Here is a 25,593-nt window from a genome sequence, read left to right as displayed (position 1 = left end):
TTCTTTCAACAATGTTTTCTAATAAAACTTTAGGAAAATGTACATAAAGAATACATAATATCTAAATTTAAGCATATATCTGAGAATTAGAAGGACATAGGTTTGAGGAGTTAACTGTAGCATTTACATATTTTTATTGCTTAACTTTTATAGCAATAGATGATGCACTCCAGTTTCCCTGATTGATAATCACCTTTTACCCAAGTGATATTATATCATTGTAATCTGGAACCAGATTCTATACTGTTATCTGTCTGCAAACAAATTAATATCTTGCAGCCATGATATAACTAGCTTACCATGTTACTGTTTAACTTTAATTCACTTATATCACATGGAAATATAACTGTATGACCCATATTATTGCCAGCAAAGAGAGCAACATCCAATGTTACTCTTTTAAAATATGTCCATATTAAAAGAAAAAACTGCAGAATCAGAAAAGATGCTTGGTATGTATAAGAATGGCACATCAGATTATATGAATTATTAATACAATAAAATTAATTCAATACAGATGTTTATGTACATATTTTAATTCAATAATATAATTTCTATACAAATATCACATAATGCATTGGCAGCTGAATTTATTTTTGCAGCTGTATGTTATAAGCAACAAGCCCAAGAAATGTAAAACCCAAATAAAATGTAACATTTTCATTTCCATGTGGCACAGATGAATAGTTCAATGGTAGGATTTCAATTTTCTGGTTCTTACAGTGGCCCTGTGCATACACTTTCCCATTTTCTGTCCACCCATGTACAGCTTTTAGAAGCCTATGAACATGGTTCTCTTCTTCTTCTGAGACATCTAAATTGATCCACTTCATTTTCCGCTCATTTAAGGGAGCTTCAATCCGTTTTTCTATTTTACTTCTGTGCATAATCTTCTGAAGACCGTGCCCCTTGCCATGAAAAAACAGCACATTTGTTCTTTTTTTCCGCACAGGAACATTTTTTATTCGTATTTCATGCAGTCTTTTTGCAGTATGGAGTGCAAATGTTAAAAAGTTGTCTTTATTTGCATCTGGCTTTTTGTCAAACTTCTCATCAGGCCAAAAAAGTAAAAATATTAAAAGATAGGCACTTGGAGGGAAGGATCTCCTTGGGTTCACAAATCGTTTACAAAGGTCACGCAATTTCTCAAAGGACAGAATTTTGGAAGAGCCAGGAAACACACATCCTAATGAAATATGGCACATGATATAGTTGATGAGATCCACATCATCTAGTCGCTCTTGTGATATATCTTGAGGATAAAGAGCTATTATATTTTCAAGTTTTTTCCCCGATCTTTCATCTTTTGAATCCGAGAGCAAAGAAAGGATAGTTGCTGTACTCCCTCCACCAAGTTTGTAAATGGTCATCTTTCTAACTAACTGACTTTCTTTTCCTATATCAGTGCAAGAAAGAAAATGTTCAGAGCTGAAAAACTTTGCAAATGTCTCAGTTTTTCTAATTAACCATTTCCTTGGACTATGAATGTGTTCTTCTATTTTGCTAGTTTCTTCTCCATCAATTTTATCACTCTGAAAATAACCTACATCATCAGCAATCCACTCCAAAGCATTATAAATATTTTGGTACAAACCTTTCAAATGATAATGAAGTTTAAACCAAGGTTTTTCTATTTCCTTTGGTATATATTCAGTCAAAAGGTAACTTAAAAGTTCTTCACTCTCTCGGTCTTTGCTTTTCGAAAAGAATGGCTGTTTTGAAAGGAGATGCAACATTCGACAACCAAGGTCAACTTCTCCAATGTATGAAGAATTATTCAAGCTGTCCATTTCAGATGTTGCTGCTTTTTGCGCTGCTCTGAAACACTCCATGGATTTAAGTCCAATACCAATCAATTCTATAACTTCTTCTGGCGTATGGTCATTTTTTTTGTCCATTATCACATTAAACCATTTTTTATATACTTGACCTTCTGTATCCAAAATAAAAGAAACTCCAGGCAACTGTGATTTAGCAATTTCTGCCCACTTTTTTGCTTCTTCAAACTGTTCGTGTCTATAGCAAAGCCTGGCAAGTTGTTGAGCAAAGAAGGGATCTTTGTCAAATCTTTCATAGGCAGCTTTTAAAAGATTAATAGCAGTCTCTTTGCCTTTTTCTTCCTCACAAATATGCTCAATAAGTGGTGAAAAAAAGCTGTCCACGCTATCACCTCTGCTCTTTCTATGACGTCGTAAAAACAAATCGCGAAGGAATTTTATGAACTCATCTCTGCCAAATCTATGCTGCAGAAGTACCTTTTCCTCTAGCAGATCCTTTGCAATTGCACTTTGGAGACGTGTACCAGAAAGTTGGTTTAAAACTTCCTTGGCAACTAAGGGGTGAATAATTTGAATAGAGGATATGTAAGTTGTAGATTCTTTCAGCTCAATAAATAAAAGCTTTGCCTGCTGATTTAAACAACTTTTAAAATTCTGCTGTCGAATAATGCTATGCTGATCTTTTGTATATGCTCCTAGACCAAGAAATGCTTCACAATGTGATACAGAAATGTGTGAATTTTGAACATAACAATTAAGTAATGCAACATATCTCATTAAACGTGTTACAACTGCTGAGTGGTCAATGCCTTCCATGACATTCTGCACAAAATTAGTCACATACTCTTCATCGAATTCATGTTTCATTAAAACAAATGTAATTAAAAATTCTATGTTAGAAAATTCCTTTTCGAGTTCATTAGCTTTTGATTGAAATTCATCTATTTCTTTTGCATTAAGCTTGTGAGTGACTGCCACTGTTTCTAACGGTGATACTCTAAAAAGCTCTTCTGGGGCATTTGATCGTTTACAGCTCATAAGAATGAAGCAAGGCTTTGAGGAAGCAATTTTTTTCATAGTCATAGCTTCACTTAATTCATGTCTCAAATCATCAAGATAATCTTCATCACAGTCTTCAACAAGAAGAAGAACTGGCAGACACTGGTTAGGGTTTTTCTCATCATACTCTCTAAGTTTCACAGCATGCTGACTAACTGTAGAATACGGATTGGAAGACTTTACTATGGCACACCTCAATTCCTTACGATTTTTCCACAAAATTTGTCGAGCTACTGTGCTTCCCCCACTACCTGGTTGATGGAAAATTTTTATCCTAGCCACAGGAAGCCTAACTGTATTTTCATGAAGGATTCCATTTAATATCTCTTGGACTTTATTACAAGCTCCACGCTCAATAAATACACCACATTTCTTCTGTTCCGCAAGCCATAGATGCTTCCAACTGATTTTACCACCCTTATAAAAAGTAGCCTCTATTTCCTTTACATCTTCTTTACTTAAATTATCTAGATTTTTATCACTGCATTCATTAACACACAGTATGCCAAGGGAATGCATTCTTTCTTCTGCAGGAGTTTCAAGAATACAAACACCTTTTGAGGAAACAGGAAGATTCTTACTGGAATTTGGTAAGGGGCACATATTTTGAAAAGTAGCATCAATATGACTTAACTGTATACCCACAATGCTCTTCTGTTCCAGAACATCCATGCTGCAGGAAGCCTGGGCCAAGCTGGCCCATTTTTCAAAATGATCTCTGTTTTCTGCAATGCAAATTATGTCCTCCATGCCACCCATTTCTGCATAAAATTCATGAAAAACCTCAACAATTGTTTTTTCCACTGGTGAAAGTAATAAAAAAATTACTAAAAAGCTTCCCTTAGGAAACAATTCATCACAGATTAAAGAAACTGCCTTTTTCAGGTATTTTTTTTTAGTCTTGATCCAATTGTTTTCATCACATGGCTCGTCACCTCCACGAAAATTATTTCGTCCATTGCAAAATATCCAGCTAGTCTGATCAAAAAGGCCAAGGGATTTCCTAAGTTCACTTATACTCATTCCACTTTCATTTGAATAGTTGACCAATGCATGGTTATTGGTAGCATGGTGCTCATTATACTTTGAGCACAGCCCAGTTTTATCAGAGTCTGCATCAAAGTCAAACACACAGAAAATATTTAAAGGCCTAAGAAAGTTAAGATATGTTAGATGATTACTCTCACACTTATTTGCCACAAGTATGTACCACTGCTCTTCATCTATATATTCTTTACCTCGGGTAAGGAGAACAGACTTCCTTCTAAGATTTTCAATAGCACTTATTTCACTAATGACTCTTGATTCTGCCTTTTCCCTTCTTAAGTCTACATCTTGAAGGCCCTGAATAAAAGCAACATTATCCTCCTCACTGACAGGTTCCGATTTTGCACCCACTCTCTGATAGATTGTTTTTTTTTCTTGTGTAACCTTATTGCTTTTCTCATTAAACTTTGGCAAACTCACTTGAAACACTTTTCCTTTTACGGAAGTTGAAGGAACCACAATGTCAACTTCAATAACAAATCCTTGCTCATTGTTATCTTTTTCAATCACTTCAATGAATTTTGGTGGCCGAATACAGAATCTAGCAACAGCTTGGTGCTCTTTTGAAAAAAAACATTTCTCAATATAATCCAGAGCATCAACATACCAATCCTTGTCATTTACTGGAATTCCAACAATTTGTCCATGTTTCCAACCTTTATCTTCCACACTGTCCATGATACCAAAATGTATAGTACCATTTGTTCTCACATTCATGCAGGCAGAGGCAAACCTTATAACCTCACAGGCAAATTTTGACTGAAGTCTAACTCTATCCAGTTTTACAGCAGTAAGAAGTGATTTGTATTCATGGCAAGGAGTAATCATATCAATGATTCCAGTTTCTGGTGAAAGAACTTGATTTTTTACATATTTGAAATTCATAACCTCCTTATCAAATGGTCGAAAATTACTTGTGTATAATGGTTCTGCTTTCACTTGTTGTGTTTTATTTTCAAGCTTGCAAATATTTTTTAGATTTCCATCAGTCTGTTTATTTTGGTTATCTTGGTATAGAGAATTCTCAGATTCCTGAACATTGATATTTGATTTTGGATTTTGGTCAGTATTTTGAGATGTTCTGGAATGAACAATCATTGCTTCAGCTGTACCTAGAAGATCCATCACAGGTTTTCTTAACACACTACCTTCTGTAACGTTTTGTAAAGAATGACTGGTTTGTGCAATATTTACAGCAGGTTCTGTTGCAGGAGCATTGCACCTAGTCAATAGTTCATCTCTTTTTCTGAGCAACAGCTGAATTGGACCTTGCTTCATTCCCATATTCTTCAAAAATATTTCATCAATTTCTTTCAACACAATTCCAGATACTTCTTCTTCAATTAGCTTATCAACATACTCCTTCTTTATCCGTATTGAAAACAGCCATTCGCTTACATGGACTTCTGTCCAGTCATCCAGTGGTATAGTTTTATAATCTACAACAAAAAAATATTGGTTATATTTTAGAGCATGAGAAAGCCAAATAAAAATAAGAGCGTGTTTTGTCAACACATACAAAAATAAATGATAACTAGGCTCATAATATATTATAAATTAAAAAAAAATAGTTTTGTAGTTTAAAATGATTAAACAAATATTTAGAAAAAAAATCTAAATGGTATTCAAAGATTTTGTTATCAACCATATATTTAATAAAGGGACATTTCACTCTGATGTTCCTCTGTAGATTTGGATTCCAGAGAACACCTCTCAATGCCTTAGATTTTCCTACAGATGATGTTGTTTCTGAGACGTTCAATAAAGTGAATAATAAGTATCAGGGATGCCACTTATATCTCTTAACCTTTTGTCTAATGACCATCACTAGAACCTCATGGACTTCTGGAGGGTTAGAGATTATTTTACAGTTGTGAACCGGAAGATTTTCTATCAGAAATCGTATCCATGTTTTTAGTTTACATACACTTATTACAAACTCAAAATAACAAAGTAATTTTTTTATTATTATTATTACACTTTATAAAGCGCCAACAAATTCCACAGCACTGTCCATGGGTATGTTGACTATGGCGGAATGCCGAAACACGTCAGCTACACACATGCCCTTCCAGAGTGTTGTTGCTGTTGCGCTGCATACAGTATATGTTTTTATCAATAAAGAAGTTGAATAATTAGCGATGCTCCTGCTTGTGCTTTGTTATACCTTCTGTGGATTTCAGTGTGAGCACGGATCCTCCCATACTACGGACGGGTTAAGTTTACCCCACAGAGCAGGGACACAGCAGCCAGCCGTTGCACACACCCCCTCAAAGAAAGTCACCTGACATGGTGCTTGTGGAGCAACGACTGCTGAAAGAGGGGAGAAGTTTTGCACCGGCATTGGTCTGTGTTGCCCAGTGGGGGCTACAGAGGTATCGGTGCTGCTCCCTGAAAACCGGCATAGGAAGACTCTCTACAGAACTGTCCCCTTATGTCCGCTATAGCGGAATCCCACTTGGATCAGGTAAATACGGCTCTAGCAGTGGCGTTTGGTCCCATTACAATTAACATTGCTTATATATACTGCTTTACTAGTTTTTATTAGCCCTTCAGCACAGTGAATTTGTTTGTAAGTGTTGCGGTACCCCTTCTCTGTTTGTATTATTACACTTTATAAAGCGCCAACAAATTCCACAGCACTGTCCATGGGTATGTTGTAAAAAACAAACAATGTATATCTTTTTCCTTGCAGTGTTTAGTCAGGTCTGAAAGGGTTAACTGGACACAGTCAGGGGGGACAGTTTGTCTGAATGTGGGCTATAAATAATAGCTAGTTTTAAGTGTATGTGTGTTTTTGTAAACCTAATATTCTTCTTCTATCTTCAAATTCTTGCAATTCAGCATGTATCAGTAAACATCTAAATTATTTAGTATCTTGATATGCCAAATATATCTGTGAGAACAAATGCATGTGTGTATATATATATATATATATATATATATATATAAATGTATGTATACCATCACATAAATTAAGTAATCTTGCAGAATGATATAATTAGAATAACACAAGGAATGTCTTAGAAAAGCAGACATTAGTTCATCCCTGACATTTGCGATTTTTGATATATAGTCAGACACAGTAACACCTACTACTATGATGAATAGCACTTAGTGACTTCAATTTTTTAGAACTATCATTTACTTATCTTGTAACCAGATTTGGAAGAAAAAAAACTTGCATTTTGTTAGCTAGCCTATCATGAACTGTATTAGTTTAGATATGAAGACCAGGAATGCCCTGTCTCCTGTGTATAAATATCTGGGTTGGGGACTGACCCAGCACAGAGAAAACCTTGTATTCTTTCTCTCCTCAATGCAGTGTGTTTTCAATCAACAAACCCCCTTTAACCTGTCATGGTCTGAAGAGATATTCAGTCTAGGGTGAATATCACCAACAGGTACAAATGATAAAAGTACAATGATGATACAATATTTGTAAGGGGCAAGAGAAAATGTATCAAACAAATACAGAAGGATTAAAGAGCCCTATTCCCGTGGGAATTTACAATCTAGAAGGGTAGGAGGGTGAGAAACAGGAGGTGATGACTGCAAGGGTGATAATGATGTTAGTACATAGTTAGATGAAGGGAATTATTAGGTAAGTTGAATTCATTTGTTACTGAGTTGGGTGGTAGGCTTCCTTGAACAAAAATATCTTTAGGGCGTGTTTAAAGGAAGACAGATTAGGGGAAAGTCTGACAGCATGAGGAATTGCGTTCCAGTTGGTTGGTTCAGCATTGTCTAGCGTGGGAAGAGGTGATGATAGAAGAAGGAGCAGGTCATTGTTGGACCTTAGGATGCATGCTGGAATATATTTGTTGATTAGTGAGGCCAGGTAGTGGGGAGCAGCGTTGGTAAGGGCTTTGTAGGTCTGGTTGAGAATTTTTAATTTAATTCTGATGTCAATGGGGATTGTGTGAAGGGACTCGCAGAGAGGTGCAGCAAGAGCAGCATGGAGGGAAAGGTCAATTAGCATGGCAGAGGCATTTAGGATGGATTGAATAGGGGAGATGCGGAACAGAGGAAGGCCAGTTAGTAGGTCATTGCAGTAGTCAAGTTAGGAATTTACAAGGGAATGTATTAGTTGCTTAGTGGTTTCAGTGTTCAGAAACAGAATTTTGGAGACATTGTATAGGTGGTTGCAGCAGGATGAAGAGAACATTCAAATGTGTGGGATGAAGGACAGATTGGAGCCAAGTGTAATTCTGAGCCAGTGGATTTAGAGTGATGGGGAGATTGTGATGCCACCAACAGTGATAGAAAAGTCAGAAATCAGAGTAGAATTAGAGGGGGGGGGGTTAGAAGGAACACAGTCTTGGACATGTTAATCTTTAGCTGGTGAGATGCCATCCAGGGACAGATCCCAGATAAGCAGATGCTGACATGAAAAATGACAGAGGTAGAGAGACCAGGGGTGGAAAGGTATATCTGAGTGTCATCAGCATATAGGTGATATTTGAAGTCATAGCTGTTGATAAATTTACCCAGTAAAGAAGTATAAATAGAGAAGAGAAAACGACCAAAACAAAGCCTTGATAAATTAAAGCCGTAAGAGGAATTAAAGGGAATTTGACAGCAAATGACACAGAAAAGAATCTGTTAGAAAGATCAGAGTGGATCCAAGAGAGGGCAGTGCCACAGAGACCAAGAGAGCTGAGAGTCTGTAGGAGGAGAGGGTGGTCAACGGTGTCCAAGACAGCTGTGGTGTCAAATAAGATTAGTATAGAGATGTGGTCGTTATTTTAAGCAGAAAAAAGATTGTTAGTAAGCTTGGTGAGGGCAGTCTCAGTTGAGTATTGAGGACGGAAGCCAGATTAAAGGGCTCAAGCAAGGAGTTGGAGGACAGGAAGTGGCTTAGGTGGTCGTAAACTCATTTTTCCAGGAGTTTTGATGTTAGTGGGAGCAGTGATATGGGGCAGTAGTTTACAGGAAAATTAGTATCAGGGTTTTTTGAATACGGGAGTGATCTTTGCATATTTGAAAGAAGATGGGAATGAACCGGTAGAAGGGGATAGGTTGAAGATGTGAGTAAGAGCTGGACTAAGGGTGGAAGGCAGAGAAGGTATTAAATGTGAAGGGATAGGCTCGAGCAGGCAGGTAGTGAAGCATGAGAAAGACAGTAAAGAACCCACTTAATTCTCAGTGGCTGAGGAGAAAATGCATAGAGCGGCAAAGGGGACGACCAGGGGAGGAGATGGAAGAATGCAGGCTTGTGTAGGGATGTTGCTTCAGATAGTATGCGTTTTGTTTAGAAAGTAGTCTGCCAGGTCTTGAGCACTAAAGGCAGATGAAGGGTGTTGTGCAGGTGGGTAGAGAGAGTTGTTTTAAAGAAATCATAATACACAACCACTTACCCATTTTTAAACATTAATTGTTGGCAGAGGGCAATTATCTGTTGAGAAAACAAAGTAACAGATTTAGAAAAGTAAGTTATGTAGACATCTCTCTTTATCATTGACATTCAACTTGTAACAAGTTTAAATTACACTGCAAAATGTAACCTTATTTCAACTTTATGATCAGAGGTGTAAATACTTTAAGAGGCCCATTTATCAAGCTCCATATGGAGTTTGAAGGGCCGTGCTCCATAACCTTGTCCGCCTGCTCTGAGCAGGCGGACAGGAATCGCCACAATTCAACCCGATCGAGTACGATCGGGTTGATTGACACCTCCCTGATTGGCCGCAGGTCTGCAGGGGGCGGCGTTGCACCAGCAGCTCTTGTGAGCTGCTGGTGCAGTGCGGAATACGGAGACCGTATTGCTCTCCGCATTCAGCGATGTCAGTCGGACCTGATCCGCACTGTCGGATCAGGTCCGACAGACATATGATAAATCGGCCTCTAAGACTGTACATTATAAAATTATTAATATAATTGCTATATTTTTGTGGATTTGCTGCAATTGATTTTTAATAGTCTAGATCATGGTTCTTCAAACTTTTTCCCCAAGACCCAGTGGAATGACAGCACATACCTTCACGACCCTATTTTTATGCTTGGTCTGAAAATTTCTGAAGTAATATACAACAAGATAGCTGCAATTTTTGGTGACTAAAATGTGTGCATACTTTATTTAAATGCTGGGCGTAACGTCACGTGGCAGGATAGTAAGGGAGGACCTGGCACTCTCCAATAAGGAAAGATATCTGACAGAAATATAGAAACATAGATATTGACGTCAGATAAGAGCCATAGGCCCAGCAAGTCTGCCCGATATTACCTAACAGTATAAACTTATCTAGTTTGTAGGATATCCTTATGCTTGTCCCATGCATTTTTAAAGTCCCCCACAGTGTTTGTCGCTAACAGTGACAGAGCTTAAAGTAAATGTAAATTTTGATGCTTAAGTGCCCGGTTTTTAAACATTTGATTAAAAACAGGGGCACTTTAATTCATCAAAATTTACATTTCACTCCTGTTGTGAAAAGAAAACTTACCTTTTAATCTTCACAGCAGCTCCAGCTTCCTCCGGTCGTCGCAAGCCATTTCTGATGTCAGAAATGATGGATAGGTCATCCTCCAATCAAAGCTTCCCCCCCGGGGGAATCAGTGTCGGATTCAACGCCGTGATTGGAGGAAGCCGGATTCCTCATTTTAGACCCAGGAAGAGGCTTTGCAACGGGTGGAGGAAGCTGGAGCTGCTGTGAAGATTAAAAGGTAAGTTTTTTTTCACAACAGGAGTGAAATGTAACTTTTGATGAATTAAAGTGCCCGTTTTTAATAGAATTTTTAAAAACCGGGCACTTAAGCATCAAAATTTACATTCACTTTAAAGGGACAGTCAACACCAGAATTTTTGTTGTTTTAAAAGATAGATAATCCCTTAATTACCAATTCCCCAGTTTTTCATTACCAACAGTTATAATTATACATGTTTTACCTCTGTAACTACTTTGTATCTAAGCCTCAGCAGACTGCCCCCTTATTTCAGTTCTTTTGACAGACTTGCATTTTAGCCAATCAGAGCTGACTCCATGGTAAATTCCCATGCATGAGAACAGTGTTATCTATATGACACATATGAACTAACACCCTCTAGTGGTGAAAAACTATCAAAAACATAATTTATGCTTACCTGATAAATGTATTTCTCTTGTAGTGTATCCAGTCCACGGATCATCCATTACTTGTGGGATATTCTCCTTCCCAACAGGAAGTTGCAAGAGGATCACCCACAGCAGAGCTGCTATATAGCTCCTTCCCTAACTGCCATATCCAGTCATTCGACCGAAACAAGCCGAGAAAGGAGAAACCATAGGGTGCAGTGGTGACTGAAGTTTAATTAAAATTTAGACCTGCCTTAAAAGGACAGGGCGGCCGTGGACTGGATACACTACAAGAGAAATAAATTTATCAGGTAAGCATAAATTATGTTTTCTCTTGTTAAGTGTATCCAGTCCACGGATCATCCATTACTTCTGGGATACCAATACCAAAGCTAAAGTACACGGATGATGGGTGGGACAAGGCAGGAACTTAAACGGAAGGAACCACTGCCTGTAGAACCTTTCTCCCAAAAACAGCCTCCGAAGAAGCAAAAGTATAAAATTTTGAAAAGGTATGAAGCGAAGACCAAGTCGCAGCCTTGCAAATCTGTTAGTCAGAGGCCTCATTTTTAAAGGCCCAGGTAGAAGCCACAGCTCTAGTAGAATGAGCTGTAATTCTTTCAGGGGGCTGCTGTCCAGCAGTCTCATATGCTAAACGGATTATACTCCGAAGCCAAAAAGAAAGAGAGGTTGCCGAGGCCTTTTGACCTCTCCTCTGTCCAGAGTAAATAACAAACAGGTGAGATGTTTGGCGAAAATCTTTAGTAGCCTGCAAGTAAAACTTCAATGCACGGACTACGTCTAGATTATGCAAAAGACGTTCCTTCTTTGAAGAAGGATTAGGGCATAATGATGGAACAACAATCTCTTGATTGATATTCTTGTTAGAAACCACCTTAGGTAAAAACCCAGGTTTTGTACGCAGAACTACTTTATATGAATGAAAGATCAGATAAGGAGAATCACAATGTAAGGCAGATAACTCCGAGACTCTTCGAGCCGAGGAAATAGCCATCAGAAAAAGAACTTTCCATGATAGAAGTTTGATATCAATAGAATGAAGGGGTTCAAACGGAACCCCTTGAAGAACTTTAAGAACCAAGTTTAAGCTCCATGGGGGAGCAACAGGTTTAAACACAGGCTTAATTCTAACTAAAGCCTGACAAAATGCCTGAACGTCTGGAACTTCTGCCAGACGCTTGTGTAAAAGAATAGACAGAGCAGAAATCTGTCCCTTTAAATAACTAGCTGATAGTCCTTTGTCCAAACCCTCTTGGAGGAAGGACAATATCCTAGGAATCCTAACCCTACTCCATGAGTAATTCTTGGATTCACACCAATGAAGATATTAACGCCAAATCTTGTGGTAAATTTTCCTGGTGACAGGCTTTCGTGCCTGTATTAAGGTATCAATTACTGACTCGGAGAAGCCACGCTTTGATAGGATCAAGCGTTCAATCTCCATGCAGTCAGTCTCAGAGAAAGTAGATTCGGATGATTGAAAGGACCTTGTATTAGAAGGTCTTGTCTCAGAGGCAGAGTCCATGGTGGAAAGGATGACATGTCCACTAGGTCTGCATACCAGGTCCTGCGTGGCCATGCAGGCGCTATCAATATCACTGATGCTCTCTCCTGTTTGATTTTGGCAATCAGACGAGGGAGCAGAGGAAACAGTGGAAACACATAGGCCAGGTTGAAGAACCAAGGCGCTGCTAGAGCATCTATCAGTGCCGCTTCTGGGTCCCTGGACCTGGATCCGTAACAAGGAAGCTTGGCGTTCTGGCGAGACGCCATGAGATCCAGTTCTGGTTTGCCCCAACGGAGAACCAATTGAGCAAACACCTCCGGATGGAGTTCCCACTCCCCCGGATGAAAAGTCTGACAACTTAGAAAATCCGCCTCCCAGTTCTCTACCCCTGGGATATGGATCACTGATAGGTAGCAAGAGTGAGTCTCTGCCCAGTGAATTATCTTGGAGACTTCTGACATCGCTAGGGAACTCCTGGTCCCCCCTTGATGGATGATGTAAGCCACAGTCGTGATGTTGTTGGACTGAAATCTGATGAACCTCAGTGTTGCTAACTGAGGCCAAGCTAGAAGAGCATTGAATATTGCTCTTAACTCCAGAATATGTATTGGGAGGAGTTTCTCCTCCTGAGTCCATGAACCCTGAGCCTTCAGGGAGTTCCAGACTGCACCCCAACCTAGAAGGCTGGCGTCTGTTGTTACAATGGTCCAATCTGGCCTGCGAAAGGTCATACCTTTGGACAGATGGACCCGAGATAACCACCAGAGAAGAGAATCTCTGGTTTCCTGATCCAGATTTAGTAGAGGGGACAAATCTGTGTAATCCCCATTCCACTGACTGAGCATGCATAATTGCAGCGGTCTGAGATGCAGGCGCGCAAATGGCACTATGTCCATCGCCGCTACCATTAAGCCGATTACTTCCATGCACTGAGCCACCGTGGGGCGCGGAATGGAGTGAAGAACACGGCAAGCATTTAGAAGTTTTGATAACCTGGACTCCATCAGGTAAATTTTCATTTCTATAGAATCTATCAGAGTCCCTAGGAAGGAAACCCTTGTGAGAGGAGATAGAGAACTCTTTTCTTCGTTCACTTTCCACCCATGCGACCTCAGAAATGCCAGAACGATCTCTGTATGAGACTTGGCAATTTGAAAGCTTGACGCCTGTATCAGGATGTCGTCTAGGTAAGGAGCCACCGCTATGCCTCGCGGTCTTAGAACCGCCAGAAGTGAGCCCAGAACCTTTGTAAAAATTATTGGGGCTGTAGCCAACCCGAATGGAAGAGCTACAAACTGGTAATGCCTGTCTAGAAAGGCAAACCTCAGGAACCGATGAGGATTCTTGTGGATCGGAATGTGAAGGTAGGCATCCTTTAAGTCCACTGTGGTCATGTACTGACCCTCTTGGATCATGGGTAAAATGGTTCGAATAATTTCCATCTTGAATGATGGAACTCAGAGGAATTTGTTTAGGATCTTTAGATCCAAAATTGGTCTGAAGGTTCCCTCTTTTTTGGGAACCACAAACAGATTTGAATAAAACCCCTGTCCTTGTTCCGTCCGCGGAACTGGATGGATCACTCCCATTACAAGGAGGTCTTGCACGCAGCTTAGGAATGCCTCTTTCTTTATCTGGTTTGCAGATAATCTTGAAAGGTGAAATCTCCCTTGTGGGGGAGAAGCTTTGAAGTCCAGAAGATATCCCTGAAATATGATCTCCAACGCCCAGGGATCCTGAACATCTCTTGCCCACGCCTGGGCGAAGAGAGAGAGTCTGCCCCCTACTAGATCCGTTGTCGGATAGGGGGCCGCTCCTTCATGCTGTCTTGGAGGCAGCAGCAGGCTTTCTGGCCTGCTTGCCCTTGTTCCAGGACTGGGTAGGTTTCCAGGCCTGCTTAGATTGAGGAAAAGTTCCCTCTTGTTTTGAAGTAGAGGGAGCTGATCCTGCACCTGCCTTGAAATTTCGAAAGGCACGAAAATTAGACTGTTTGGCCCTTGATTTGGCCCTGTCCTGAGGAAGGGTATGACCCTTACCTCCAGTAATGTCAGCAATAATTTCTTTCAAACCAGGCCCGAATAAGGTCTGCCCCTTGAAAGGAATGTTAAGTAATTTAGACTTTGAAGTCACATCAGCTGACCAGGATTTAAGCCATAGCGCCCTACGCGCCTGGATGGCGAATACGGAATTCTTAGCCGTTAGTTTAGTCAAATGAACAATGGCATCAGAAACAAATGAGTTAGCTAGCTTAAGTGTTCTAAGCTTGTAAATAATTTCAGTCAATGGAGCTGTATGGATGGCCTCTTCCAGGGCCTCAAACCAGAACGCCGCCGCAGCAGTGACAGGCGCAATGCATGCAAGGGGCTGTAAAATAAAACCTTGTTGAATAAACATTTTCTTAAGGTAACCCTCTAATTTTTTTATCCATTGGATCTGAAAAAGCACAACTGTCCTCAACCGGGATAGTGGTACGCTTTGCTAAAGTAGAAACTGCTCCCTCCACCTTAGGGACTGTCTGCCATAAGTCCCGTGTAGTGGCATCTATTGGAAACATTTTTCTAAATATAGGAGGTGGGGAAAAGGGCACACCGGGTCTATCCCACTCCTTACTAATAATTTCTGTAAGCCTTTTAGGGATTGGAAAAACATCAGTACTCACCGGCACTGCATAGTATTTATCCAGCCTACACAATTTTTCTGGCACTGCAAATGTGTCAGTCATTCAGAGCAGCTAATACCTCCCCAAGTAACACACGGAGGTTCTCAAGCTTAAATTTAAAATTAGAAATCTCTGAATCAGGTCTCCCCGATTCAGAGACGTCACCCACAGACTGAAGCTCTCCGTCCTCAGGTTCTGCATATTGTGACGCAGTATCAGACATGGCTCTTACAGCATCTACGCGCTCTGTATCTCGTTTAATCCCAGAGCTATCGCACTTGCCTCTCAATTCAGGCAATCTTGCTAATACCTGTGACAGGGTATTATTCATGATTGCAGCCATGTCCTGCAAAGTAATCGCTATGGGCATCCCTGATGTACTTGGCGCCATATTAGCGTGCGTCCCTCGAGCGGGAGGCGAAGGGTCCGACACGTGGGGAGAGTTAGTCGGCATAACTTCCCCCTCGACAGACCCCTCTGGTGACAATTCTTTTATAGATAAAGACTGATCTTTACTGTTTAAGGTGAAATCAATACATTTAGTACACATTCTCCTATGGGGCTCCACAATGGCTTTTAAACATAATGAACAAGTAGTTTCCTCTGTGTCAGACATGTTTGTACAGACTAGCAATGAGACTAGCAAGCTTGGAAAACACTTTAAACAAAGTTAACAAGCAATATAAAAAACGTTACTGTGCCTTTAAGAGAAACAAATTTTGGCAAAATTTGAAATAACAGTGAAAAAAGGCAGTTACACTAACGAAGTTTTTACAGTGTATGTAACAAGTTAGCAGAGCATTGCACCCACTTGCAAATGGATGATTAACCCCTTAATACAAAAAACAGATTAACAAAACGAAAACATAATTTATGCTTACCTGATAAATTCCTTTCTCCTGTAGTGTAGTCAGTCCACGGGTCATCCATTACTTATGGGATATTAACTCCTCCCTAACAGGAAGTGCAAGAGGATCACCCAAGCAGAGCTGCTATATAGCTCCTCCCCTCTACGTCATACCCAGTCATTCGACCGAAAACCAAACGAGAAAGGAGAAACTATAGGGTGCAGTGGTGACTGGAGTATAATTTAAAATTTAGGCCTGCCATAAAAAACAGGGCGGGCCGTGGACTGACTACACTACAGGAGAAAGGAATTTATCAGGTAAGCATAAATTATGTTTTCTCCTGTTAAGTGTAGTCAGTCCACGGGTCATCCATTACTTATGGGATACCAATACCAAAGCTAAAAGTACACGGATGACGGGAGGGACAGGCAGGCTCTTTACACGGAAGGAACCACTGCCTGAAGAACCTTTCTCCCAAAAACAGCCTCCGAAGAAGCAAAAGTGTCAAATTTGTAAAATTTGGAAAAAGTGTGAAGTGAAGACCAAGTTGCAGCCTTGCAAATCTGTTCAACAGAGGCTTCATTCTTAAAGGCCCAAGTGGAAGCCACAGCTCTAGTAGAATGAGCTGTAATTCTTTCAGGAGGCTGCTGTCCAGCAGTCTCATAGGCTAAACGTATTATGCTACGAAGCCAAAAAGAGAGAGAGGTGGCCGAAGCCTTTTGACCTCTCCTCTGTCCAGAATACACGACAAACAGGGAAGAAGTTTGTCGAAAATCTTTAGTTGCCTGTAAATAAAATTTCAGGGCACGGACAACGTCCAGATTGTGCAGAAGTCGTTCTTTCTTTGAAGAAGGGTTAGGACACAATGATGGAACAACAATCTCTTGATTGATATTCCTGTTGGTAACTACCTTAGGTAAAAACCCAGGTTTAGTACGCAGAACTACCTTGTCTGAATGGAAAATCAGATAAGGGGAATCACAATGTAAGGCCGATAACTCAGAGACTCTTCGAGCCGAGGAAATAGCCATTAAAAACAGAACTTTCCAAGATAACAGCTTGATATCAATGGAATGAAGGGGTTCAAACGGAACACCCTGTAAAACGTTAAGAACTAAGTTTAAGCTCCATGGTGGAGCAACAGTTTTAAACACAGGCTTAATCCTGGCCAAAGCCTGACAAAAAGCCTGAACATCTGGAACTTCTGACAGACGTTTGTGTAATAGGATGGACAAAGCTGAGATCTGTCCCTTTAACGAACTAGCGGATAAACCCTTTTCTAAACCTTCCTGTAGAAAAGACAATATCCTAGGAATCCTAACCTTACTCCATGAGTAACTCTTGGATTCGCACCAATGCAAGTATTTGCGCCATATTTTATGGTAAATTTTCCTGGTGACAGGCTTCCTAGCCTGTATTAAAGTATCAATCACTGATTCCGAGAATCCACGCTTTGATAGAATCAAGCGTTCAATCTCCAAGCAGTCAGCTTCAGAGAAATTAGATTTGGATGCTTGAAAGGACCCTGCACCAGAAGGTCCTGTCTCAGAGGTAGAGACCATGGTGGACAGGACGACATGTCCACTAGGTCTGCATACCAGGTCTTGCAAGGCCACGCAGGCGCTATTAGAATCACTGATGCTCTCTCCTGTTTGATCCTGGCAATCAATCGAGGAAGCAACGGGAAGGGTGGAAACACATAAGCCATGTTGAAGGCCCAAGGTGCTGTCAGAGCATCTATCAGAACCGCTCCCGGGTCTCTGGACCTGGATCCGTAGCAAGGAAGTTTGGCGTTCTGGCGAGACGCCATGAGATCCAGATCTGGTTTGCCCCAACGCCGAAGTATTTGGGCAAAAACCTCCGGATGAAGTTCCCACTCCCCCGGATGAAAAGTCTGACGACTTAGAAAATCCGCTTCCCAGTTCTCCACGCCTGGGATGTGGATCGCTGATAGGTGGCAAGAGTGAGACTCTGCCCAGAGAATTATCTTTGAGACTTCCATCATCGCTAGGGAACTCCTTGTCCCTCCCTGATGGTTGATGTAAGCCACAGTCGTGATGTTGTCCGACTGAAACCTGATGAACCTCAGAGTTGCTAACTGAGGCCAAGCCAGAAGAGCGTTGAAAACTGCTCTTAATTCCAGAATGTTTATGGGAAGGAGACTCTCCTCCTGAGACCAAGATCCCTGAGTCTTCAGGGAGTTCCAGACAGCGCCCCAACCTATCAGGCTGGCGTCTGTTGTTTCAATCGTCCAATCTGGTCTGCTGAAGGGCATCCCCTTGGACAGATGTGGCCGAGAAAGCCACCATAGAAGAGAATTTCTTGTCTCCTGATCCAAATTCAGCATAGGGGACAAATCTGAGTAATCCCCATTCCACTGGCTCAGCATGCACAATTGCAGTGGTCTGAGATGCAGGCGTGCAAAGGGTACTATGTCCATTGCCGCTACCATTAAGCCTATTACCTCCATACATTGAGCCACTGACGGGTGCGGAATGGAATGAAGGACACGGCAAGCATTTAGAAGTTTTGTTAACCTGTCTTCTGTCAGGTAAATTTTCATTTCTACAGAATCTATAAGAGTCCCTAAGAAGGGAACTCTTGTGAGTGGCAATAGAGAACTCTTTCCTTCGTTCACTTTCCACCCATGTGACCTTAGAAATGCCAGTACAAACTCTGTATGAGACTTGGCAGTTTGGAGACTTGACGCTTGTATCAGAATGTCGTCTAGGTACGGAGCTACCGATATTCCTCGCGGTCTTAGTACCGCCAGAAGAGAACCCAGAACCTTTGTAAAGATTCTTGGGGCAGTAGCCAATCCGAAGGGAAGAGCTACAAACTGGTAATGCCTGTCTAGGAAGGCAAATCTTAGGTACCGGTAATGATCTTTGTGAATCGGTATGTGCAGGTAGGCATCCTTTAAATCCACTGTGGTCATGTACTGACCCTTTTGGATCATGGGTAAGATTGTCCGAATAGTTTCCATTTTGAACGATGGAACTCTTAGGAATTTGTTTAGGATTTTTAAATCCAAGATTGGTCTGAAGGTTCCTTCCTTCTTGGGAACCACAAACAGATTTGAGTAAAAACCTTGTCCGTGCTCCGACCGCGGAACCGGGTGGATCACTCCCATTAGTAAAAGGTCTTGTACACAGCGTAGAAACGCCTCTTTCTTTATCTGGTTTGTTGACAACCTTGAAAGATGAAATCTCCCTTTTGGAGGAGAAGCTTTGAAGTCCAGAAGATATCCCTGAGATATAATCTCTAACGCCCAGGGATCCTGGACATCTCTTGCCCATGCCTGGGCGAAGAGAGAAAGTCTGCCCCCTACTAGATCGGTTTCCGGATTGGGGGCCCTCACTTCATGCTGTCTTAGGGGCAGCAGCAGGTTTTCTGGCCTGCTTGCCCTTGTTCCAGGTCTGGTTAGGTTTCCAGCCCTGTCTGAATCTAGCAACAGAACCTTCCTGTTTTGGAGCGGAGGAAGTTGATGCTGCTCCTGCCTTGTAGTTACGAAAGGCACGAAAATTAGACTGTCTAGCCCTTGGTTTGGCTCTGTCTTGAGGCAGGGCATGGCCCTTACCTCCAGTAATGTCAGCGATAATTTCTTTCAAACCGGGCCCGAATAATGTCTGCCCTTTGAAAGGTATGTTAAGCAATTTAGATTTAGAAGTCACATCGGCTGACCAGGATTTTAGCCACAGCGCTCTGCGCGCCTGAATGGCGAATCCGGAATTCTTAGCTGTAAGTTTAGTTAGATGTACTACGGCATCAGAAATAAATGAATTAGCTAGCTTAAGGGCTTTAAGCTTGTTTGTAATCTCATCCAATGGAGCTGATTCAAGGGTCTCTTCCAGAGACTCAAACCAGAATGCCGCCGCAGCCCTGACAGGCGCAATGCATGCGAGTGGTTGTAATATAAAGCCTTGTCGAGTAAACATTTTCTTATCCATTGGATCTGAAAAGGCACAGCTATCCTCCACCAGGATAGTGGTACGCTTAGCCAGAGTAGAAACTGCTCCCTCCACCTTAGGGACCGTCTGCCATAAGTCCCGTGTGGTGGCTTCTATTGGAAACATTTTTCTAAATATAGGAGGGGGGGAAAAGGGTACACCGGGCCTATCCCACTCCTTGGTAATAATCTCTGTAAGCCTCTTAGGTATAGGAAAGACGTCAGTACACGCCGGTACCGCATAGTATCTATCCAGCCTACATAATTTCTCTGGGATTGCAACCGTGTTACAATCATTCAGAGCCGCTAATACCTCCCCTAATAGTACACGGAGGTTCTCAAGCTTAAATTTAAAATTTGAAATGTCTGAATCCAGTCTATTTGGATCAGATCCGTCACCTACAGAATGAAGCTCACCGTCTTCATGCTCTGCCACTTGTGACGCAGTATCAGACATGGCTCTAACATTATCAGCGTACTCTGTTCTCACCCCAGAGTGGTCGCGTTTACCTCTAATGTCTGGCAATTTAGATAAAACTTCAGTCATAACATTAGCCATGTCCTGTAAAGTGATTTGTAATGGCCGCCCTGATGTACTTGGCGCCACAATATCACGCACCTCCCGAGCGGGAGATGCAGGTACTGACATGTGAGAAGAGTTAGTCGGCATAACTTTCCCCTCGATGTCTGGTGAAATTTTCTTGACATGTACAGATTGGCTTTTATTTAAAGTAGCATCAATGCAATTAGTACACAAATTTCTATTGGGCTCCACATTGGTCTTAGAACATATTGCACAAAGAGATTCCTCTGTGTCAGCCATGTTTAAACAAACTAGCAATTAGACTAGCAAGCTTGGAAAATACTTTTCAAACAATTTTCAAGTAATATCAAAAACGTTACTGTGCCTTTAAGAAGCACACAAAACTGTCACAGTTGAAATAACAAATAACCGGATTAGTTATAGAAAACAATTTTTTACAGTAAATGTATTGATTTAGCAAAGGAATGCACCCACTAGCAAATGGATGATTAACCCCTTAATACCGGAAAAACGTATAACAATAAAATATAAACGTTTTAATCACAGTCAACACACAGTCTCACAGGTTTGCTGTGAGTGATTACCTCCCTCAAAACTAGTTTTGGAGACCCCTGAGCTCTGTAGAGACGTCCTGGATCATGCAGGGAGAATAAGGAAATTTGTGACTGAATTTCTACTGCGTAGAAAAGCGCCAAAATAGGCCCCTCCCACTCATAATACAACAGTGGGGAAGCTGAATAAACTGACTTTATTTAAAATAAACGATAGCCAAGTGGAAAGTAATGCCCAAAAATTTTTTTTTTCACCAAGTACCTCAGAGAAAAAAACGATTAACCTGCCAGTAAACGTTTTAATATATGAAATAATATTAAAAAGCCTGTTGCTAGTCGCTCTCACTGCAGAAAGGCTATAAGATATATGTATACAGTATTTTCTTAGTGAAGTGCCATTCCCCAGAAATACCTCAGTGCCAACATACATACATAACAGCCTGATACCAGTTGCTACTACTGCATTTAAGGCTGTACTTACATTTTAACGGTATTAGCAGTATTTTCTCAGTCAATTCCATTCCTTAGAAAATAATATACTGCAACATACCTCTTTGCAGGTAAACCCTGCCCGCTGTCCCCTGTTCTGAAGTTACCCCGCTCCTCAGAAGGCCGAGAACAGCAAATGGATCTTAGTTACGTCCGCTAAGATCATACACAAACTCAGGCAGATTCTTCTTCTAATGCTGCCTGAGAAAAAACAACACACTCCGGTGCCGTTTAAAATAACAAACTTTTGATTGAAGAAATAAAAACTAAGTTTTAATAACCACTGTCCTCTCACACATCCTATCGATTAGTTAGGTGCAAGAGAATGACTGGGTATGACGTAGAGGGGAGGAGCTATATAGCAGCTCTGCTTGGGTGATCCTCTTGCACTTCCTGTTAGGGAGGAGTTAATATCCCATAAGTAATGGATGACCCGTGGACTGACTACACTTAACAGGAGAAAAATATGTTTTTTAAACTGCCACAGCTCCTACTTTTGAAGCCTTTTGAGCCCATCAGAGATGTCCTATAGCATACAGGGGACTGCTGAGGGAAGCTGAATGTCACAGTTTGTAATTTTAACTGCACCAACTGTAACTTTTATACTATAACAGTGAAAAGCCTCAGGAAAACTGTTTCTAGCAAAAATAAAGCCAGCCATGTGGAAAAAACTAGGCCCCAATAAGTTTTATCACCAAAGCATATATAAAAACGATTAAACATGCCAGCAAACGTTTTATATTACACTTTTATAAGAGTATGTATCTCTGTTAATAAGCCTAGTCATATATATCCAGCACAGGGAATATTTGAAGGTGTGCCAGCGTCCAGGTTCCTGCCAGAACCCACAAATGCAAATGTAGAGACAAAAATGAAGCAGCACCACCAAAAAGCGTTTCTTCAAGGTGTTTTATTCAGCTTGAGGAGCAGCCAGACCCAATATAGTTAAACAACAACGTTTCGGACACAGTCCTTAGTCATGTATGGCTAAACTATACACATAATCATCTTTAAATACCCTCCTAGCCACACCCACACACCTGTGAAGTTTGTACATTTCAAATTAACCCCTTACATACCACTCAAGGTACAAAGGTAATTATCAGCAAAAAACATTTCAGTAATTTTCAGGTGAGACACACCAACCTTATATATATTAAAGTATAGTTAAATATACATACATATATCAAGTAAATTAGCAGAACAGAATCCATAATCATCTGTAACAAAAGAGAAAAGAAAGAAATTAAGAAACATTGTATCCAATAATATTTAAAGGCATACAGATAGGTCAAAATCCCTATTCATCCCATTAGGGTGTAATGTCCCCAACTTATTAATCCAGAACATTTCTCTACTCTTAAGGATTTTGGCTCTATCCCCACCTCTTCTAGGAACTGGCACATGCTCTATCACTTGAAATCTTAACTGATTAAGGTTATGTCCAGCAGACAAAAAATTATTATTGAGGATTGTATTATGTTGTAATTATTTTTTATTTGGTGATGATTACTACCTACAACTCCAAGGGACTGCCATGGGTTCCAATGTCGCCCCCACATACGCAAATATCTATATGAATATCCTTAAGAGTAGAGAAATGTTCTGGATTAATAAGTTGGGGACATTACACCCTAATGGGATGAATAGGGATTTTGACCTATCTGTATGCCTTTAAATATTATTGGATACAATGTTTCTTAATTTCTTTCTTTTCTCTTTTGTTACAGATGATTATGGATTCTGTTCTGCTAATTTACTTGATATATGTATGTATATTTAACTATACTTTAATATATATAAGGTTGGTGTGTCTCACCTGAAAATTACTGAAATGTTTTTTGCTGATAATTACCTGTGTACCTTGAGTGGTATGTAAGGGGTTAATTTGAAATGTACAAACTTCACAGGTGTGTGGGTGTGGCTAGGAGGGTATTTAAAGATGATTATGTGTATAGTTTAGCCATACATGACTAAGGACTGTGTCCGAAACGTTGTTGTTTAACTATATTGGGTCTGGCTGCTCCTCAAGCTGAATAAAACACCTTGAAGAAACGCTTTTTGGTGGTGCTGCTTCATTTTTGTCTCTACATCTGTTAATAAGCCTGATACCAGTCGCTATTAAATCACTGCATTTAGGCTTAACTTACATTAATCCGGTATCAGCAGCATTTTTCTAGCAAGTTCCATCCCTAGAAATATGTTTACTGCACATACCTTATTGCAGGAAAACCTGCACGCCATTCCCTCTCTGAAGTTACCTCACTCCTCAGAATATGTGAGAACGGCAATGGATCTTAGTTACTTCTGCTAAGATCATAGAAATCACAGGCAGATTCTTCTTCTAATGCTGCCTTTGATAAAACAGTACACTCCGGTACCATTTAAAAATAACAAACTTTTGATTGAAGTTAAGAAACTAAGTATAATACACCACTCTCCTCTTACTACGTCCATCTTTGTTGAGAGTTGCAAGAGAATAACTGGATATGGCAGTTAGGGGAGGAGCTATATAGCAACTCTGCTGTGGGTGATCCTCTTGCAACTTCCTGTGAAGGAGAATATCCCACAAGTAATGGATGATCCGTGGACTGGATACACTTAACAAGAGAAATGTATTTAGATTAGAGGCGGCCTTTAAGGTCTAAGAAATTAGCATATGAACCTCCTAGGTTTAGCTTTCAACTAAGAATACCAAGAGAACAAAGCAAAATTGGTGATAAAAGTAAATTGGAAAGTTGTTTAAAATTACTTGACTGTCCCTTTAACAAAATATGCCATCTGACAGATCCTATTTATGTGCAACACCAAACTTCAAAAAAAGGAAGAAAGTTGTTGTAACAGTTTATTTTAGATTGCCAAATATTTTTACTTTAAAGGCAGCTTATTTTTACTTAGAGACTAGAATGCATCATGAAAGAGACATTCTGACGTGTTAAGGGAATGGGGCTTACGACCCAGTAAACATGGTGTTGCGACGCAGTAATGGGTCGCGACCCGTGGTTTGTTGAACCCTGGTCTAACTCCACCTACCACTTGCCTTATTTGAAGTATTAAATCTGGGCTTTAGTCTGTAGACAACAAGGGTAGTCACAGACGTATTTTTAGTATATAGTGCATTGTATTACAGTCTGTTATCTGTTAAATCCAATTAGAGTAATATACATAGCAGGGTTAGCTTTGAGAAGTCTGCCACTCTGAGAATTAGAAAATTTTTAATTTTCACAGCTATATTTGAAAAGGGGCAAAGTAAATAATGAAAGTATATAGCAAAGTTGTATTACTGCACTTAACTAAACATTTTATATTACAATCTCAAGGTGCACATTGTAATCTTTCCTGTTGCTTTAGTGTAACTGCCTAATTTAAAATTGAATTAGATTTAAAAATGACATGCATAAAAAAATTCACAAAAAAAAAAAATCATTGCAGAAATGGATGGGAAGTGATCATATAATATACTAATTCATTTCTGTGTAATACAATTCCTTCCTTTATAAATCATTTCTGCCTTTTAGGCCAGATTACAAGTGGAGCGGTAATGTTGCCACTTGAGCTTTAATTGCACCAGAAGTAAGTTTTATGTGCTCATCAGGGTTGTGCTCGTATTATGAATTGAAAGTAAACTGTTTTCGCTCGCACGATTACCCGACGAGCACAAAACGCAGAAAACACAATAACTCACACTCGTTCACGTATTCCCTCATAGAAGTAAATGGAAAAAAAAAGTGAAAAAAAAACACATGCAAACCCATTGCATATTCTAATGTGTACTAACCCAACATGAAAATATGAATATTTCACATTCCAATGTTCTTCACATAGCAGATTATGTTCTATTTATTCAGAAATGCACTGTGAATTTCCCCATCTTCACTATCTTTTTTGCCTCCACCTGGGGGGTAAACCTCATTCCCCAAGGTTCACTTGGGGTGGATGCCAGAGGATTGGCGGGGCGCCTTCCTTGAACCCCTCAGGTGGAGGCAAAAAATAGTGTAGATGGGGGAATTACAGTACATCGGGTTTTACCCACAGCCGCTTGGGTAATGTCCGTTTTACCTGAAATATTACTTTACCCATAAACGATAT

At 40.3% G+C, this 25,593-nt stretch overlaps 1 protein-coding gene across 1 annotated transcript in view; it reads right to left on the bottom strand.

The window, feature by feature from the left end:
- Positions 1–520: 520 nt before the first annotated feature.
- Positions 521–25,593, bottom strand: part of LOC128654286 (sterile alpha motif domain-containing protein 9-like) — an 86,572-nt gene continuing 61,499 nt past the window's right edge. Inside the window, exons 2-3 of the mRNA XM_053708142.1 lie at positions 9,245–9,282; positions 521–5,323 (exon numbers count right to left, since the gene is read on the bottom strand). Of these exons, the coding sequence (XP_053564117.1) occupies positions 591–5,323; positions 9,245–9,248 (4,737 nt within the window). The 5' untranslated portion in view covers positions 9,249–9,282 and the 3' untranslated portion in view covers positions 521–590. The remainder of the gene's footprint in view (positions 5,324–9,244; positions 9,283–25,593) is intronic.

The sequence above is a fragment of the Bombina bombina genome, chromosome 1 (genome assembly GCF_027579735.1).
Source record: "Bombina bombina isolate aBomBom1 chromosome 1, aBomBom1.pri, whole genome shotgun sequence".
NCBI lineage: Eukaryota > Metazoa > Chordata > Amphibia > Anura > Bombinatoridae > Bombina > Bombina bombina.
This window is presented reverse-complemented; position numbering and strand designations above follow the sequence as displayed.